The sequence below is a fragment of the Zootoca vivipara genome, chromosome 2 (genome assembly GCF_965207765.1).
Source record: "Zootoca vivipara chromosome 2, rZooViv2.hap1.1, whole genome shotgun sequence".
Taxonomy (NCBI): Eukaryota; Metazoa; Chordata; class Lepidosauria; order Squamata; family Lacertidae; genus Zootoca; species Zootoca vivipara.
Window position 1 is genome coordinate 37,591,725 of NC_142584.1, and position 18,962 is coordinate 37,610,686.

The window sequence follows — 18,962 nt, forward strand, 5'->3', positions numbered from 1 at the left end:
CAGTTCCTGCTGGAAGAAATGCCTTAATAGTTTCCCTTCTTCTCACATTTTGTTAATTGTTTTGTCTGAGATAGCAAGTATAATCCTTTAGAACTGCCTCAGAGATTTATAGCCACAGTATTGATCGTAATAGCTTTCTTGGTAATATGAATGGTTCATGAGAGTGGATGGGGAATGGGTTATTTTGAACCATTTCAGAGGTTTCTAGGCATAATAGCAGCAGTAACACTGCGTAGTTTGATCTAATTCCCATCAGCCTTACTCATGCACATTTATTCTCCAGGGCAGAATCACATAAATACTTAAAGCACCCACAGCACATGCCTATAAAGATCTTTCTTTAAATCCTTCAGTGAATCACACTCCAAAGCTCCATGTTGCTTATAACTTGTTTTTTCCTGATATTTAACCCATATTCACTCTTTGGATGATTGGGCCTATTTCTTCTTCTCCTTCCCTCCATCCAAGTACTGTAGCTCTTCATTTTGAATACTGCTGGAATTCCTGCACTGCATCCTTGTGCCGTGTTGTTGGTTGTTGTTTTTTATATATATAGGCTAAACACATGCTCGGTGACATGCCTTCTGCTCCTGTTCTCATCCTTGCAACATTTCAGCATTTTTAATTTGTGAGAAGTACTGCATTTTTGAACTGAAGTGTATAGAGCTTGCTACCAGTAATTCTTATGAGTGCTAAGCAGCAGTAATGAATGCCCAATGCAGTAACAGCTCATGGAGAGATGGGAATCTTTGGTTTTATGGAGGATGAGGTGATCAATGGCTGCTAGCTATGTTCTACCACCACTATCCAAGGCTGCATGCCTCTGAATGGCAGTTGCTGGGAATTATTAGTGAAGATCTTGCTTGTGGGCTTCCGAAAGGCAGTGGTTGTCCACTGTGAGAGTAGGATGCTGGGCGAAATTGACATTTGGCCTGATCCAGGAGGACTCTTCTTGTGTTCTTATGTCCTCATAGCCCTGAAAAAACCTGCCCCCTACTTACATGCTAAGAAATAAGTTTGTCTGTGCATTACTGTATGGTTCTTTCTATATAGACTTATTCTGCATCATTACTACAGTCTCTGAGGCTGCATCTCTCCCTTCTTCCCTACCTGTCCCCTGCCTCTTGCAGCCTCCTGCATGTACGACTCTATTGGAAGAATAGAGGGTTAGCCCAGGCTGTGACTTTTAGTTGTTCAGCTAGGCCATTTTTTAAATGCAGATATTGCAGGAAGTGGGGTCTTGGGGACCACCAAAAATGTGATAATGATGTGGTGGCATCATAGTATCATAGCAGAAAGTTGATAGGAACAGTTCAGATAATACTTGAAAATTAAGAATTGGCAAATTGGGGAAGGGGTCTTTAAGGGGGACACAAAAAACCTATTGGGGGCAGGTGTGACTCATGGGTTAGGCACCCCGATTTACCTATGCTGTGTTCAGATCATAGCAGAAGATTCCTTGCATCAGAGCTAGAAGTTACAAGGCTTTGGCTTCTGCTCATTTGTCTAAAAGGCAACACAGAAAGTGTAAGTACTTCAGAAGCTTAGTGAAAAGCTTGTGGCACATTTAAGAGGTACTTAGTGGTGCTTCTGTGTTATGTGTGATCTGTGATTATAAAGATAAAAGCTACAGGGTAGGGAGAGTTGTCTTTTGTAATACCATCCTGGGCAGCAGTCTTGTGTATTAGTGTATTAGTGGCAATATGCATTAGTGTGCAATATGCAGAGGTGCATCTTCTGCATACTTTAAATTGCTGCATGCATTGCTCAGCACAGAGCCCCTTCCATGAGGGAGTGGAAGGGGGTTGAGACAGTGCCGGATTTACTTATAAGCTAAACAAGCTATAGCTTAGGGCCCCGCTTTCTTGGGGGCCCCAAAAAAATTAAAGGAAAAAAATCTAGATGTACATTTCCAAAATATAAGATAAAAAACAAATATAATAAAACGTACATACAGCAACAGTGTTTTGTGTTGTGTAGGCTCCTATGATGTAAGTAATGGGCCCTGCCTGCTATATAAAGGGCCCCATTACCTTCAGTAGCTTAGGGCCTCATCAAACGTAAATCCGGCCCTGGGTCGAGAGAAGTGTGAGCTATTCCTCCTTCTGATCCTTCTCCCATCAAGGGTGACCTTAGTTGCTCTGTCAAAAAGCCAGCAGGGCTTGAAGAGCTTTCGTTTTCATACAAGTTCAGGAAATCCTGGCTAATGGCTCTGGCTTGGTTCACATTACCGTGACCCAGTGGAGTTATTCTATCCCAGTTCACATTCTCCTGAAATCTCAGTGCAGCACCAACATAAGACTTAGTTGTCCAAGAGGCTTTTGGAACTAACTTCTTTGAATGAGGTGTCAGGGGCGGGAAGGTGAGGTATAAATAAATATATTATAATGATGGTGATGAAAATGTGGCTCAACATTGATATGAAACCATTGGGGGAAGTTTTAGGGGGTTTGGAATGAACTGTCATTGATGTGTTGATGACACCCTGCTCTTAATTACCCTTTCCATAATTTTCCCTTTTCCCTAAATTGTGAGTGCTGCTGGCAGAAGTTTTAAACAGATGTCCTGAATTGGTACTGGGCTGGTTGAAAGCTAATAAGCTGAAAAGCCATTCAGGTAAGACAGAGGTACTGTTTTCAGGTGGTCCAACTCGCATAAGGGCTGATATTCAAACACCCCTTGCAGCTTGCAGGATGATATTAAATCCAGGTCTCACTTTGGATGTCCTGGTGGCATCTGTGGCATGAAGTGCTTTTCACTAGTTTAGGTTTGCTCCTTGCCAATGGAACCAACCACCTTTATTCAGGTTACTGCAATACATGGTGTGTGGGGCTGCTTTAGAAAACCATTCAGAAACCTCAGCTGATCCGGCACACAGTTAACACCTTGCCTGGTTGCTGTGAGATGGCAAATGGAACATTTGTTGTCTGTACTTGAGTCATCTTTTAAGAGCAGGCTAGCTAAAACTCTGCTGAGGCATATCATTGACAAGTGCAAGAGGGCACTCTGACCGCACAGGTCATCTTGGAGGGGAAAACATTCTGCTAGTGACAGCGCATTGGCAGAATAAACATAATGTTGTGCATTCCTCTTAATAAGTTATCAACGGACTGAGCATGCTGCAGTGCCAAGGTAATGGTGACATGCTGAAGTCGCAGTGACTCTGTATATTGTTAATAAATTATTTTAAAAATTGTCTGCAAAGTGAGGGTGAAACCATAATTTATAAGCGACTTCAATGGAGGAATTGGGATGCTTCTCAAATTTGCAGATGACACTGGAAGGGGTATCTAATGCTGCAGAAGACCTAATTGGGATTTAAATTGGCCTTAACCGATTGGAGAGCTGGGCCCAAAATAACAAAATGAATTTCAATAGGGACAGATGTAAGGTTCTGCACTTAGGCAGGAAGAACAAGGCGCACAACTACAAGATGGAGGACACTTGGCTTACTAGCAGTACATGTGAAAAGGATCTAGGGGTCTTAGTAGACCAAAGCTTAGCATGAGTCAACAGTGTGATGCAGCAGCAAAAAAAGCTAATGCTATTCTAGGCTGCAGCAACAGAAGTATGGTGTCCAGATCAAGGGAAGTAATAGTACCACTCTATTCTGCTTTGGTCAGACCACTCCTGGAATGCTATGTCAAATTCTGGGCACCACCATTTAAGAAGGATGTTGACAAGCTGGAACGTGTGCAGAGGAGGGCAACCAAGGTGATCAAGGGTCTGGAAACTAAGCTTTATGAGGAAAAGTTGAGGGAGCTGGGTATGTTTAGCCTGGGAAAAAAGGAGACTGAGAAGAGCTATGATAGCCGTCTTCAAATATCTCAAGGCTGTCACATGGAAAAGGAAGCATGCTTGTTTTCTCCTGCTCAGGAGGTTAGGACTCAATGGCCAATGGCTTCAAGTTGCAAGAAAGGAGATTCCGACTAAACATTTGGAAAAACTTTCTGACAGTAAGAGCTGTTCAGCAGTGGAACAGAATCCCACGAGTGGTGGTGGACTCTCCTTCCTTGGAGGTTTTTAAGCAGATGTTGGATGGTCATCTGTCATGGATGCTTTGGCTGAGATTCTTGCATTGCATGTGGTTGGACTAGATGACCCTTGGAGTCTCTTCCAATTCTACAATTCTATGATTCTATTGATACTGCTAGCTACTTGTCTAGACATTCTGCCTCACAATATCAGCATGTAAGACCTGGGCGTGTCAAGATAGATCATCTGGAGGAGGGAAGATGTCATGCTTACATTGTTACCTTCTGGGAGACTCGTTTATCTTGCTAACTGCATTGCATTGCAGATCAATTTCACAAACAAATTTTACTGCTTGGCACAGTGTCAACTATGTTCCACATGACCTTATGAGCACCTTCATTTCATACTGGTAACTCTCCCACTAGTTTCAGTTGTGGGATGGGAGACATTCGCATTAGTGTGTGGGAGCAAAAACAACAGAGCCTTGTGACACCTTAAAGACTAACCTCATTTATTATGGCATAATATTTCACAGACTACATTCTGCTCCATCCGATAAGTGAAATGCTATTGTCTATATGTGCATGCACATGCTCTCACACATGCATATATGGTTGGTGGCAGCGATTGTAATCAGTGAAGTCCAGTCGGAGGCAAATGTGCATGTGAGTTACGTGAACTGCAACCCCTACCTCGGTTCTGCCTGTTTAGGCAGCCCACCCTGTCTCTGAACAGCCGGTGCTGACGCAACCTTTTTGAGATACATTAATATGTGGTGATGCTGTCATTCCGCAAACATGGTCCCCATCTGCATGGGCATCACTGCGAATGCTAATTGTGTTGGCTTGTTAAGCACGAAGTCACAAGGAAGCAAAGCATGAACAGTTCTGGGTTCATGCGGCTGCCTTATTAGCTGCAAGGCTGCGGGCGCTCAGCATTTAACGTGATCAAGTTTCTCTTTTTATATAAGTGTTCTTGTTAGGGATGCATGACGGACTCTGTGTCTGCTGGCAAGCTTTCTAGCCACAGTTTTCAATAGGAAGCTATGCAGAAGGAACTACGATTGAAGCACAGCCTATAATCTAGATCTGTCCCAAAACAGCTGGAGGGCCAAGTTTGGCCATCACTGATCTAGAGTAACATGCTAACGTGTGTGTGTGTGTGTGTGTGTGTGTGTGTGTGTGTTTTCCGGTGGAGAAGAATTTCTGTTGTGTGACTCAGGGTGGTGCTGGGGAAACTCTTAAGACACAAAGGCTACCTGGGCTCTGACTTGATTCACACATGCATTTGTCGCTTGATGGCTGCAACCTCAAATCTTGGCTTGCATATATGAATGAGCCATCGCAGATAAAATGCTTCATGGAATTTTCATGTTCCGTCACCTCGCTTTACCTTGAGTACAATGTATTTGGTTTACAGTCTCCTCATTTCACCCTCTGAACTTCTGCAGAAGCATGCCTTGTTGATGAAATTCAGAGGTCTGAAAACTTTCTGATTCATTAAATCTCTGCACTCTGCCCCCTACCCCCTGCCCGAGTACCGTATTTTTCTGTGTATAACACGCCGCCAAGTATAAGATGCCCCCTATTTTGGGGGACTCCAAATTAAGAAAAATGGGGATTGCCCGCAGTTGTTGAGATTTTTTTGGGGGGGGGGTTGCCAAAAATCGCTCACCTGACTGTCCTACCTGCCACTCGCACAAGCCACCGATTGTCTGTCCCCTCACTGGCAGAAGCCAACATTCGCCTGCCCAATTGACACAGAGACACACAATCGAGAACAGCCCTTGCCGCAGCCACCAATAACATGCCCGATAGCCGCTGATAATCTCCGGCTCGTGGAAGCAACCAATCCCATGTCCCCCCTATGCACTATCTGTGTATAAGACAACCCCAAATTTTAAACATCCTATTTTAATTTTTTTTAAAAAACTCATCTTATACACAGAAAAGTACGGTAAATAGAGTAATCCTTTGCTATGTGAATCATGCCTCCTTTTTTGAAGTACTAATAATTGGCTCTTATCCTGGGGTAATAGTGGCTAATGTAACCAATTGGTTGAGTCAGTGGGAGGAGGAAGGGGGTAGAAAGTTCATCTGATAGATGCCAATTTGGCAAACATCAATATATAGCACTTCTATTTGAAGAAAGGAAGCCTACTCATCCCAGCTGTTAGAGACAGAACTGACATAAGGTGTTTAGAAAGCTTTCAAATGGGTAAAGGATCTTCACTGAAATATCAGTTTTAGATTTTATGGTTTCGCTATGAAGATCAAACTGCTGTAAAGCTAAAAGAGAAAGACCTGTTCCGGGAGGAAAGTATGTTGGGTATATGTGGTCTAGAGACAAAAAAAGATGAAGAGGGGAGAATAGCGGAGTGGATGGTTACTAAAAAGAGATGGAGGTTCAACTATTATGTAGATACCAAAGGAAGGGAAAAGAAATAAGGTGGGAGTTGCTATAAATTTAAGGGACGTGGGAGGCACTGTGGCCTAAACCACAGAGTCTAGGGCTTGCCGATCGGAAGATTGGCAATTCGAATCCCTGGGACGGGGTGAGCTCCCATTGTTTGGCCCCAGCTCCTGCCCACCTAGCAGTTCGACAGCACGTCAAAGTTCAAGTAGATAAATAGGTACCGCTCCAGCAGGAAGGTAAACAGCATTTCCGTGCGCTGCTCTGGTTCACCAGGAGCAGATTAGTCATGCTGGCCACATGACCTGGAAGCTGTACACCGGCTCCCTCAGCCAATAAAACGAGATGAGCGCTGCAACCCCAGAGTCGTCCGTGACAGGACCTAACGGTCAGGGGTACCTTTACCTAGCTATAAATTAGATATTAGCTAAAACCACCCTGATGGACAATTGGTTGAGAAGGTTATGGCTAAGATTGGGTAGCACAAAGATGATGTTGATTTTAGCGCTTTCTTAAGGAAACGGCTTGAGGTATATGCTTGAGTCTGGGATTCTAGGCTGATTTTTGCACAAGTACAACAAAAAGGCCACACTTAGTTGCGGTTTGCCACATGGCAGTTTATTTACATTTGAGAAATGCATTATGCACAAGGCAAAGAAGTACAAATGTTCAATCAGTGTACTATTATATTGAAAGGGGTCGTTTCTGTGTCAGGAACTCAGTGGTTCCCCCCCCTCCCTTTTAAAGCAAGTTTCATGGATCTATAATGCAGCCATATTTAACATTATGGTCACCTGTCTTGAAAAGGTTACAGGTAGGTAGCCGTGTTGGTCTGGGTCGAAGTAAAATAAAATAAAAAGTAAAGTAAAATAAAAAAAATTATAAAGTAAAGTAAAAAGTAAAAAAAAGTAAAGTAAAAAGTAAAGTAAAAAGTAAAGTAAAATAAAAAAATTCCTTCAGTAGCACCTTAAAGACCAACTAAGTTTTTATTTTGGTGTGAGCTTTCGTGTGCATGCACACTTCTTCAGATAGTATCTGACGAAGTGTGCATGCACACGAAAGCTCACACCAAAATAAAAACTTAGTTGGTCTTTAAGGTGCTACTGAAGGAATTTTTTTATTTGTCTTGAAAAGGATACTGTAGTACAGGAGAAAGTGCTGAAAGGGGATATTCAAGTGACCTGGGGGTAAAGGCAGAATGTATTAATTATGAACAACGGTTTAGGAATTTGGGAGGGTGGGGAATTTTAATTTTAATTTTGTGGGTGGGGAATATGACTCCAGAATGTATGAAGAGCCTTGCTAGATCAGACTCAAGGCTCATCTAGTCGGGCATGCTGTTTTCACTAACAAAGATTAAGTGGTTATAGTCTGCCATTATGTCTAAAATTCACTCAAGGCAGCTTACACAATAACAGATAAAAACTACAATTCCATTTATGACAAAGTAGAATACATTTTTTTAAAAACCACTTCCCTTCAAATCAGAACATTAATGAAACCATTAATAAACAGACAACCAGCTCAAAGATAAAACTCATTCCCCCCCCCCCCCAAAAAAAAGGTTTCTCTGTCTTGAATTACATTTTCCTTCTTTTCTCTCTCTCTCTCTTTAGGGCTGAAAAAACAGAAGTCCTAAATGAAGATCTCTTGCAGGTACAGTGTTTATATTTCTGACATCTTCTGCAATCATTTGATATTGTACAGCAGTCCATGTGCAAAATACAAAACTAAACTTGCAAGAGGCCGGTTTAGCAGGGGCTGCCGTGTGCCAAGTACGAATAAAATGAAAAGGAGGGGATCACAAAAATAAAAATAAAAATGGGTGTACTGTGCAAAAAACCTTGTTTTCATGAATTGGAAGAGCCGCAAAAAGATTCCGTTGAGCACATGGATTGATCATATGGACAGATTAGCTACATATGAACAAACTGCATGTCGACGCAAAATAAGAATGGATGAATATGAAGAAATCTGGTGGGAAAATATTGTTAAATTTAAACTCTAGTGAAATCCTATCCAACTCAGGATACCCTTCTTTGTAACTTCATATCTGAGCCTGATTCAGAGTGCTCACTTTGACATTTGAGTTCCTTCATGACTTGGGGCCACAGTGACTGAATAACCATCTCTTCCCATATGCACCTAAACTTGCCCTGTGGTCGTCAATGTGGGCTCTTCACCAGGTTTTCCTGCTAGCTGGAATATTGTGTGGTAGCAACAGGATACAGGTCTTCCTCCGCAGTGACCTCACATTTAGAGAATGCCTGCCTTGTGGCATCAGGCAACTAACTTTTCATTCTCACAGATTTTATTAAGCCCTCTATTATGTGGTCTTTTTATTGTGTCTGTTTTACTTTCTGGAGACTTTTAAGGTCTGTAGTACCTGTTGCTTGGTATGATCTTTTAGCTTTTTGCCCTGTGTTTACAATGATGGTTAACTTGCTGTTGTCTATTGAATGTATTATTTTTAAATTGCATTATCTTAATTTGCTTTAAATACTTGTGTACTTTGCCCTGAAAATGATAGTTGTTGGGTGGCTAAGAAAAGAGCCAGGAAATAAATAAATTGTAAAGTCTGATAACGTTAATCAACTATTTATTGTGCCATTTGTTCCTTAATTGTCATATAGTCCAGCATGTTAAAATTGGCTGCTAATGAATGGAGTATGCAAGTGGACACTTTAAGGGGACCCAGAGGGCAGGGCCTATGTGAATTGAATTGGTTCTCTCTCCATAGCTGCCAAGTCTCCCGTTTTTTGCGGGAAACCTCCGGATTTTAACCCGTTTCCCACTGTTATCCCGAATAGAAAAAAATCCCATAAATCCCCCGATTTCCTACCTGCCAGGGAGGCACCTTCTGCGCAGAACTGATTTCGGGTGCCACTCTGTCCATGTCTGGGCACCGGAAATCGGGCAGCGCCGCCACTGGAAGTTGCTTCTACGCATGTCCAGACATGCGTAGAAGCGACTTCCGGTGCCGTGCCGCTGCTGATCCTGGATTTTCAATGGGAGACTTGGCAGCTATGTCTCTCTCTATGTCCAGGAAACTGAGAGTTGAGGACGAGCACCTCTGATGTGATGCCTTATTGTTGTGCTCATCCCCAGGTGGAGAAGCGTTTAGAGTTGGTGAAGCAGGTCTCCCACAGCACACACAAGAAACTGACAGCGTGTCTTCAGGGTCAGCAGGGATCGGATTCTGATAAGCGCTCGGTGAGAGATTCCAGCACCCACCAGACAACAGAGCTGGCTTGATGTCTCTACGTGTTTCACATGGAGAAGAGGCAGGAGGGAGGGAATCAAGCTCAGAAGACACTACAGCTAGCTTCCCCCCCCCCTCCTGTGTGTAAATTGTATGTGAGCATAAGAGTTAGTGAAACAGGGGTTCGGGGGGGGGGGGTTATAAACAAAAAAAATTGTTTGTAAATAGTGTCATTTTCTGGGAATGAAGTGGGCTCAAACTGTGATGTAATGGATTTAAAACCCTAAATTTATACAGCAGTTGCTTTTGTTGCAGAAGAAATTGCCTTTGACATCGCTAGCCCAATGCTTGATGGAAGGTTCTGCTATTCTAGGGGACGACTCCCTGCTTGGGTAAGATTTCTCCCATTCAAAATACCCACCTGTTGGGCAAGATACAACTCTCTCTTTTTTATCTGTTCCTGTCACAATAATGTTCCTCAGCTGAAAGGCCACTTCAGTAGGAAACATGTTGGTGGATTTATTTAAAATATTTATACCCTGCCCTTTCCTTTATAAAACATTTAAGGCAGCTCACAAACAAGAAATGTATTGAAAATAAAAGAATCGCAAGTCTAGCATTGTAATGAAAAATCCTTTTGCCTGAACCAATTTTAATAGCTTCTTGCTACTTTTTGATTGCCACCCCTTTTCCAACCAACCTTTTTCAGGTTGGGTCTCCTCAGTCTTCTTTTATGTGCTTTAAACATTTAGACTCCGTTTCACATAAAATAGCAAGGCGGTTTATATCATAAATCAATACAAAAGACAATAAAAAGATACCAGGTCTTGCCTCTGCCATGGCACCTTCGCAGGATGCAGCAATAAGTTGCCGTTTCACACCAGCCTGTTTTATTACGAATATATGTTAATGGAATGACACAGAACCATTTTGTGCCTCAGGTGATATAGAAGCCTCTTGATCTGCTGCCTTACAGAGCCCAGCATGATTAGTGCTTAAGATCCTCTGTCTGCCACACATCATCTGTCTCAGGCCTAGGACCATCTCTGTAGCTCTCTCTTGTCTGTCTCTCTTGTTCGCCTTTCCATCTCTGTTGCTTGCCGCACCACTTCATAGCAATTGTCTGTTTTCATGCCCTGCAGGAAGATGCTGAAGTTATGTGGGGAAGCAGAGGACAAGCTTTCTCAAGAGCTCATCCACTTTGAGCTGGAAATTGAACGGGATGTGATTGAGCCGCTCTTCGTATTGGCTGAAGTAAGAAATAACACAAGCGGTAGCAGTTAATAGCTGCTGTGAGCACTGTTTTGGGTTGTTCTGATGTGTTGGTATAAGTGGTATGACCTTTAACGTGGGAGGGGGGGACGGGGACTTGGTGGCACACCAGACATTATGCACTTTTAACTCCCTTCAGCCCCTGCTAGCATGGCCAGTGATCAGGGATTATGGGAGTTCAAGCCCAGCAAGTTCTCCCACCTCTGCTCTAACAAGAAGGGTCTCTGAAGCAAGGGGGCAATTCTGAAGAAGATTCAAGAAGGATAAGAACCACATCTGCAATGAAGGACTTCTGGTATTTGGCCCATTGGAAGTTGGGTGCAGGCAGGGAGCAGGACAATGCCAGCTCAACAAGTTCCCGTTAGGTGAAAAGACTGAGCAACTAATGAAGCTCATGCAGAGGTAGAAAGACTTGAGTTTGGCTCTGTGAGAAAAAACTCAAGCTATGGGTTCATTAAGCAGCAAGGCCCCAGCCTTGTGTGAAGGGTTGTGAAGCAGGAGCAGGGTTAGGCAGGGCCAGGAAGTAAGGCAAGAGTAAAAGAGAGGCAACTCTGGGAGCCAAGAACAAAATTTTCTTAAGGGGTGTGTGTGTTTTGCAAGGAATATTTTAAAAATCCTGTCAGATTTTGAATGCTGCCCTCTCTGGGTAAATGTATCCCAGCCTACTTTGAATTAACTGAAGGGATTTCTTTAAATAAATAAAAAAAAGCATTGTGAACTTTCTCCTCACAGTGTGGCCTTTGAATCCTGGTATTTTACACCAAAACATGGTAGCCACTTTAAGTTGCTCCACGAGGTCAGCCTTTCTGTTTGTTTGTCTTTTGTTGCTCCCTATATTGTCAGAGGAGGTTCACATGCACAAGACCACAAGTTCACATGCACAAGACCAAAGAAGGAAATACTGTCTTTGCAGAAATGAAGCTATTTTTTAATGAGAGGTTGAGTGTATTCCAGAGGTGCTCTGTGCTCTTGTGGGTCTACTTTCAAATCAGGCATTTTGGAGCTGAGGGAATAGTAGATACATGCGCCACTGGCTAATGAGGTGTTCTCTGGGATAGGGACACCACAGTTATCACCTTCGTTTTTTCCTTTCCTCCTGATGTATTTCTTTAAAGTGGATGGGCTAAAAAGTATTTTTCAGATCTAAATTGAGGTAGCTGCCAAGCACTTCTGCCTGTTTCTTTTCCAGTTTTCTGCTTTTAACACCAGCCAGTTGGAAGGGAGTGTTGACGACAAGTTGTTCTGGGGGCAGTATGTGACTTCTTGTCATCTGGGAACTGTCCATCAGTGGTACATTCCCCCAGCTGCTGGTGTGGACTCTTGACTCCGAATCAGATGCAAAATCCTCAGAATTCACTTTGACCTTGCTTGGATTCGGTGACAGGAATGTTTATTGCAGTTCTCTGCAGGAAATACCCATGTTACTATCATTTATTTTAGGTAGAAATCCCCAATATCCAAAAACAGAGGAAACACTTAGCGAAATTAGTTCTGGACATGGATTCGTCAAGGACAAGGTAAGAGGCATGTTAGTTTTTTGTCTGCTCATCCTTAAAGTAACATGTCCCTTGCTTCATGTTAAAAATTCATGCATTTTTTAAAATTTATAAATGCTATTGTTATAATGTATGTAATAATAATAATAAGCCATATCAAGTTCCAGTGGGTTAAGCAGCAAATCACAGATAAACGCACTAGTTTTGTTCATTCAATTTATGTGTTACTTTCTATGAATGAAGGTGTCTCGAAGCAACTTTAAACCATACAAATGCAATATGTTTCAAAGGAATTGTTTAAAAAGTTCATCCACCAACGATCAATTACAAAATCATCAAAATATTATTTCCCACCCAGCAACAAGACAAACACCAAGATAAAATAAAAACAGGCGCCGTTATCAGAGCACAAATTAATGCCCCAATACCTGGGAGAATAAGAACATCTGCCTGGCATTGAAAATATGGCAGATGTTGATGCCTGACAAATTTACTTGGGGAGAGCATTCCACAAATGGGGGCTACCTCCAGAAAGGCCCATTTTCTTGTTTCCACCCTCTGAACTTCTTTTGGAAGGGTCACATAGAGAAGGGATTGAATAGGCTCATACAGGGGAAGCTGCTACTGCTAGCCTTTTGAACTACCAGTGAAAACAGCCTTCAGAATTTTAAAAATCTGTCCCTGATGCTAGAATGACATATCTTGTGTCTTGTGCTATTTGCCCATCAAGCTTCTTGCGCTGCCCTTAGTCTTGCCTGCAGTGGATTATGCTCAACAGCAACACTACCCCAGCATGTAGAGCGGTGGACTCGTAATCTGGTGAACCAGGTTCGCTTCCACGCTCCTCCACATGCAGCTGCTGGGTGACCTTGGGCTAGTCACACTTCTCTGAAGTCTCTCAGCCTCCCTCACCTCACAGAGTGTTTGTTGTGGGGGAGGAAGGGAAAGGAGATTGCTGGCTGCTTTGAGACTCCTTTGGGTAGTGATAAAGCAGGATATCTTCTTTAATCCTTGTCCTTCCATAAAGAAGGCTGATCGCCGAAGAATTGATGCTTTTGAATTATGGTGCTGGAGGAGACTCTTGAGAGTCCCATGGACTGCTAGAAGATCAAACCTATCCATTCTTAAGGAAATCAGCCCTGAGTGCTCCCTGGAAGGACAGATCGTGAAGCTGAGGCTCCAATACTTTGGCCACCTCATGAGAAGAGAAGAATCTTTGGAAAAGACCCTGATGTTGGGAAAGATTGAGGGCACTAGGAGAAGGGGACGACAGAGGATGAGATGGTTGGACAGTGTTCTCGAAGCTACGAACATGAGTTTGACCAAACTGCGGGAGGCAGTGCAAGACAGGAGTGCCTGGCGTGCTATGGTCCATGGGGTCACGAAGAGTCGGACACGACTAAACGACTAAACAACAACAAAAACAAAGCAGGATATCAAGTCCAAACTCCTCCTCCTCCTCCTCCTCCTCTTCCTCTTCCTCTTCGCAAAGAGGCCATGTTTCTGTTTCCTCTTTGGTAAAAGAAGGCTCCCTGGAAGATGGGGCAAGAGTAGTCTGAGATACTTTCAGCTCTTTCCACACACATAGTTGGAGTCAGTGAGGGCTTTGGAAATTCCCCCAGTTGTTTGGTCCTGTGTACTCCTCAGTCTGTCAGATCCAGCTAAAATGTTGCCCTACAGAATTCCCATGCCTCCAGATCTTTTTCTGCCAGAGGATCCAAAAGAGATTTCCAGTCTCCTACAATGGTCTAGTATTAAATTTCTGTCAGTGTCATTCAGTGAGGAGTCTGCATTTACTCTGACTCTGCTGTTGGTGAAAGAGAGAAGGGATTACCACAACATGTCTTATTAGCTGGTCTACTGTGCCTCTCTGATCATGCCCAAGGAAGAGCTCTCTTTCCTGCCTCTCCAACTGTGAAGCGGGTGGCTGAGACTCTCCCTCACTGGGGCAAACAGATAGCCTGAAAGCCAAATCGTGTCACTATCACTATGCCCCCAAGTCAGCCTAAACAGCAAGCTGGTATTTCTGATCGTGTCTGGAAAAAATGTAAATTGTGTTTATTTGCTTCCTGGTGCTCCTCGAAAGCAAGCTATTTTTACCTTGCACAAGCTGAACTCATTCCCTGGGGGTGCCATTGATACATTGCCACAAAACTGGAGAAATCAGGAGGTCTGCAGACAGTTGAACTGGTTTTTCTGTGAAGTGGGCTTGTTTTGTTTTGATTATTACATTTATGTCCTACCTCTTCAAGAAGCTGCAGGTGGTTTATATGATTCACCGCCACCTCCTCCCTGTTTTATCCTCAAAACAACCCTGTGAGATAGGTTAGGCTGAGAGACTGTGACTGGCATAAGATCATCTCATGAGTAGGGAATTGAAACCCTGGTCTCCAGGTCCTAGTCTAACCACTCTACACCACGCTGGCTCTGTTCCTCCCATTGCTAATAGAACATGCACTTCTTCACGCATCTGCCTAAGAGAAGCTCATGTTGCAGTATATAAGCTCAGCTTTAAGATACAAGAAGATTCTTGGTCTTCTCAAATCGGTAGGAAACCAAGGGAGCCTTTTGCCCACGAGATAGTGAGATGCTGCTGCAGCTCAGCAAAAGAACTTTCATCTGGTCCTGTGTCATAGTGTGATCATGGGATGAAGCCTCTTGGGTGTTGCAGCAAAAGGGAACAAGATTAGAAGGGATGAATTTACACATGTGAAAGTCAGAGGGAGGGAGAGACAGTGTTCTAGATTCCATAGTGACAGAGGACTATTTTCTCTGTGTCGTAAAGGAAAATACATTGGATATAAAGATGAACGGCTTCTGAGAGATTTGTGTTCTCCCAAAATTGGGAAAGCCTGATGTGGATGGCACTCGCCCTTTCACTTTAATTCCACTAAGATTATGGATGTTGTTGTTGTTGTTTAGTCGTTTAGTCGTGTCCGACTCTTCGTGACCCCATGGACGCCAGGCATTCCTGTCTTGCACTGCCTCCCGCAGTTTGGTCAAACTCATGTTCGTAGCCTCGAGAACACTGTCCAACCATCTTGTCCTCTGTCGTCCCCTTCTCCTAGTGCCCTCAATCTTTCCCAACATCAGGGTCTTTTCCAAGGATTCTTCTCTTCTCATGAGGTGGCCAAAGTATTGGAGCCTCAGCTTCACGATCTGTCCTTCCAGGGAGCACTCAGGGCTGATTTCCTTAAGAATGGATAGGTTTGATCTTCTTGCAGATTATGGATGTGGTCCACCCTTAAACACATAACTTCTGTGTCAGCATTTCAGCACTACCAAAACTGACAGCGTCTGGCCCTCAAGGGGGGGGGGGCAGGAATGATTTGAGAGGAGCCAGACGGCACTTCTGCTTTCGCTTCAAATTAGGTTTGCTGATCTTTGGGAATAATCTTCTTATTTGAAACTGGTTATAAACAGCTGATTACTCTGACTAGAAGTATTGAGTTAACTGAGGATTTTTTTTAAAAAAAAAAAATCCTCCCTGATCTCAAGTGGAGGACAACTTCCCACTGCTGGCCACAGATATCTGCCTTAATCCTACATGAGACAGAATGTGCTGCTGCTGAATACAGGCTGCTCGTCCATGTCATGGATTTTGGGGTGTCTGCCAGTTCACCTGGGAAACCTACTGATGGCTACCAGCCAAGATGGCTGTATTCTTCTGCCACAGTTGGAGGTATCAGTTTCTGGAAACCGCAAGAGGGGAGAGCGCTCTTGTGATCATGCTCTGTTTGCTAGTTTCCCACAGCAACTGTGAGAACACGATGCAGGACTAGATGGGCCTTTGGCCTGATCTAGCAGGCTCTACTTATGTTCATTCATGGCTTTCAAGGATGGGCCCTAAGTATTTCATCTGGCCAATCTGTGTTTGGAAATAGCTGCACACCTGGTGTCAAAAAAGGTTATTTACGTATGCCACTGCTGCGGCCCATGTTTTGTTAGCACAAAAATGGAAAATGAGCGAGGTCCCGACCAAAGAAGAATGGCAACTTAAGTTGACAGAATATGCGCAGCTTGCAGACTTAACACAGAGAGTAAGAGAACAAGAAGAACATGCGTTTAGAGAACATTGGAAAATCTTTATATGGGAAATCACTGTGTACAGCTGAAAACGCTGGCAGAATTAAGATAAATTCAACAGTGTGAATGAGTTTTGATGGATGTAATAATGGAATACTGAATGGTATAGTTTTTGTAAAATATGCAGGGATTTGTGATATGCGAAATGAACTGTGGAAAGACAAGAAGGGAAGTCATTGACTTCTTAAGGATGTAAAAATGAGTACTTTAAATTGCAAAACAGAAAATTTAATTATATATATTATATATAATTAGAATTAGAATGAATAGAAATAGCTGCATAATTATTTAGGCCCAGTTCTTATGGCATGGAAGTTGCTTCAGGGGACCACCTTTGTCTGAGCAGTCAGGGTAACGTGAGAGGATAACTTTTAAATCTTGGGCAGGCACTTTTATTGTACTGTTTTTAACACCAGTTTTTATAGGTATATTGTTCAGTCCCAGCTCCTGCCAACCTAGCAGTTCGAAAGCACGTCAAAGTGCAAGTAGATAAATAGGTTTACCTATAGCGGGAAGGTAAACAGCGTTTCCGTGCGCTGCTCTGGTTAGCCAGAAGTGGCTTTGTCATGCTGGCCACATGACCTGGAAGCTGTAGGCCGGCTCCCTAGGCCAATAATGCGAGATGAGCGCCGCAACCCCAGAGTCGGTCACGACTGGACCTAATAGTCGGGGGTCCCTTTACCATAGATAGACACACACACACACACACACACACACACACACACACCTCTTATTTAGGCAGGCTGTGGTTTAGAGAATAAGACAGCTTGGGACATAACATTTTGGTTAGAAGAAAGTAGGGAGTTGGAACTGCTCCAGTGGCATCATTGCTGTAGGAGTGGCCCACTAGACAGCTGTCATTTAAGCTGACATCCTGACCATCCTCAGATCAGAGGCAGGCTTAGTCTTAGAGGCAGCTCTGTTCTGAGCTCTGTTCCTCAGCACAGGACTTTGCTGCATGCTGCATGTTTTTTTAAAACGTTATCTTCTTCAACAAAGCAGTATCCTATTAAGTTCCATCGCAGGCAGATGGCAGTAAAGATAAGGATGCAAGTAGCAGATTTTTTAGGCTCCCTAATGGTGTTTATTGGGTTTAGGAGGCTTCCATCTTAAGGGCAAATTACTCCATAGATTATTGCATCCCTTGAGTATTACTTGCATTTTGGAGTTTCCCAGGTCATTCTTTCCAAGGGTTTGTTATTGTTGCTTCTTCTGATAAGAGAAGCAGTTGTTTAGTGGATATATATGTGAATTTACAAATGGTGATTGAGGGAGAGTCTAAAGACAACCTGAGGAAAGAGTGAGAATTAGAATGGATTGAAAGGTTGTGTGCCTTCAAGCTGGTTGTGTGCCTTCTGGCTCTTGTACTGGTGACTGCCCTTGTTAAAAGTTCTGCCCCACCTACAAGTAGGAGTCCTCCTCATCTGTTGCTAATGTCATTTGACTTCTTTCTCCGGCAGGTGGCAGCAGTCAGCCAAATCTTCAGGTTTGTCAACCAACTTGCAGCCTTCGGGTGCCAAAGCGGATGCTCTCAGGGAAGAGATGGAGGAGGCAGCAAACAGAGTGGAGATTTGCAGGGTATCTATCTATCATCTATCATTTCTTTCTTTATCTCTCTCTGTCTTTCTATTCCTGGTGAAGCATCATTTGTGCCATCTGGAATGTGGCTCAGGTGATGGCTCCAAAAGCCACTGTACTTAACCCATTGAAGCCTAGTAGTGTTGGTGCATTAGCACGTATTATCGCTTGGGGAGGAGAGTGTTTAAAACTGCAATTTTCAGCCGTTTGCCTCAGTTTGATGAATAGAACTTTGGCCAAGAGGTAGATCAAGGTATGAATTGTGACCCAATTCACATTCTTACCATAGGCGTGTTTTAGATTTTATCCGAATATCTGGAAAGGAAACGCACTTTGCAGCACTCCAGCTGTTGCAGTGAGTTTGACTTGGCCATTTTGCATCCGTGTAACTCTTGTCATTTCTGTACTTCCCGCAGGATCAGCTCTCAGCTGACATGTACAACTTTGTGGCCAAAGAGATAGACTATGCAAACTATTTTCAGACTGTAAGTAGCAGAAAACTTGGCTTTTCATTGGGGGGGGGTGGCACTCATGCGCCTCTCCTTCCCCTTCTCCCTTTGGAAAACCATAATGCTTTCCAGGGCATGAGTTTTCTTACCAGCTGCCTCTTGTTTCATCTTTCTCCCAGTTAATAGAAGTGCAAGCAGAGTACCACAGGAAGTCATTAGCACTTTTGCAGAATGTGTTGCCTCAGATCAAAGCACAGCAGGGTAAGTGTGATGTAGTGTCTCTTACATTACCATTTGTCACATATTACATGAGAGACGTTCAGTGCTGCTCTCTGAAGCAACGTGACTTCCATACCAAGCATCAAAAGTCAAGGTGATTCTACCCATCAATCCAGAGCCCCCAGCCGGCTAACTGTTGTCTTTGTGGTAGATGAGACAGTGTGACAGCTTAGTAGTCACAAAATGAAGTAGGTTGTGTGGACTGCAGCCAGC

At 43.4% G+C, this 18,962-nt stretch overlaps 1 protein-coding gene across 10 annotated transcripts in view; it reads left to right on the forward strand.

The window, feature by feature from the left end:
• ARHGAP44 (Rho GTPase activating protein 44) overlaps positions 1–18,962 on the forward strand; it is a 92,476-nt gene that overhangs the window by 46,995 nt on the left and 26,519 nt on the right. For 8 of the 10 annotated variants that reach the window (XM_060271798.2, XM_035104686.3, XM_060271793.2 and 5 more), the window contains exons 2-9: positions 8,004–8,043; positions 9,496–9,600; positions 9,905–9,981; positions 10,732–10,843; positions 12,302–12,378; positions 17,904–18,021; positions 18,438–18,506; positions 18,650–18,731. In XM_060271798.2, the coding sequence (XP_060127781.1) occupies positions 8,004–8,043; positions 9,496–9,600; positions 9,905–9,981; positions 10,732–10,843; positions 12,302–12,378; positions 17,904–18,021; positions 18,438–18,506; positions 18,650–18,731 (680 nt within the window). Of the gene's footprint in view, positions 1–8,003; positions 8,044–9,495; positions 9,601–9,636; positions 9,741–9,904; positions 9,982–10,731; positions 10,844–12,301; positions 12,379–17,903; positions 18,022–18,437; positions 18,507–18,649; positions 18,732–18,962 lie in introns of those variants that run through there. The other 2 variants (XM_060271794.2, XM_088661660.1) reach the window with 2 other exon arrangements.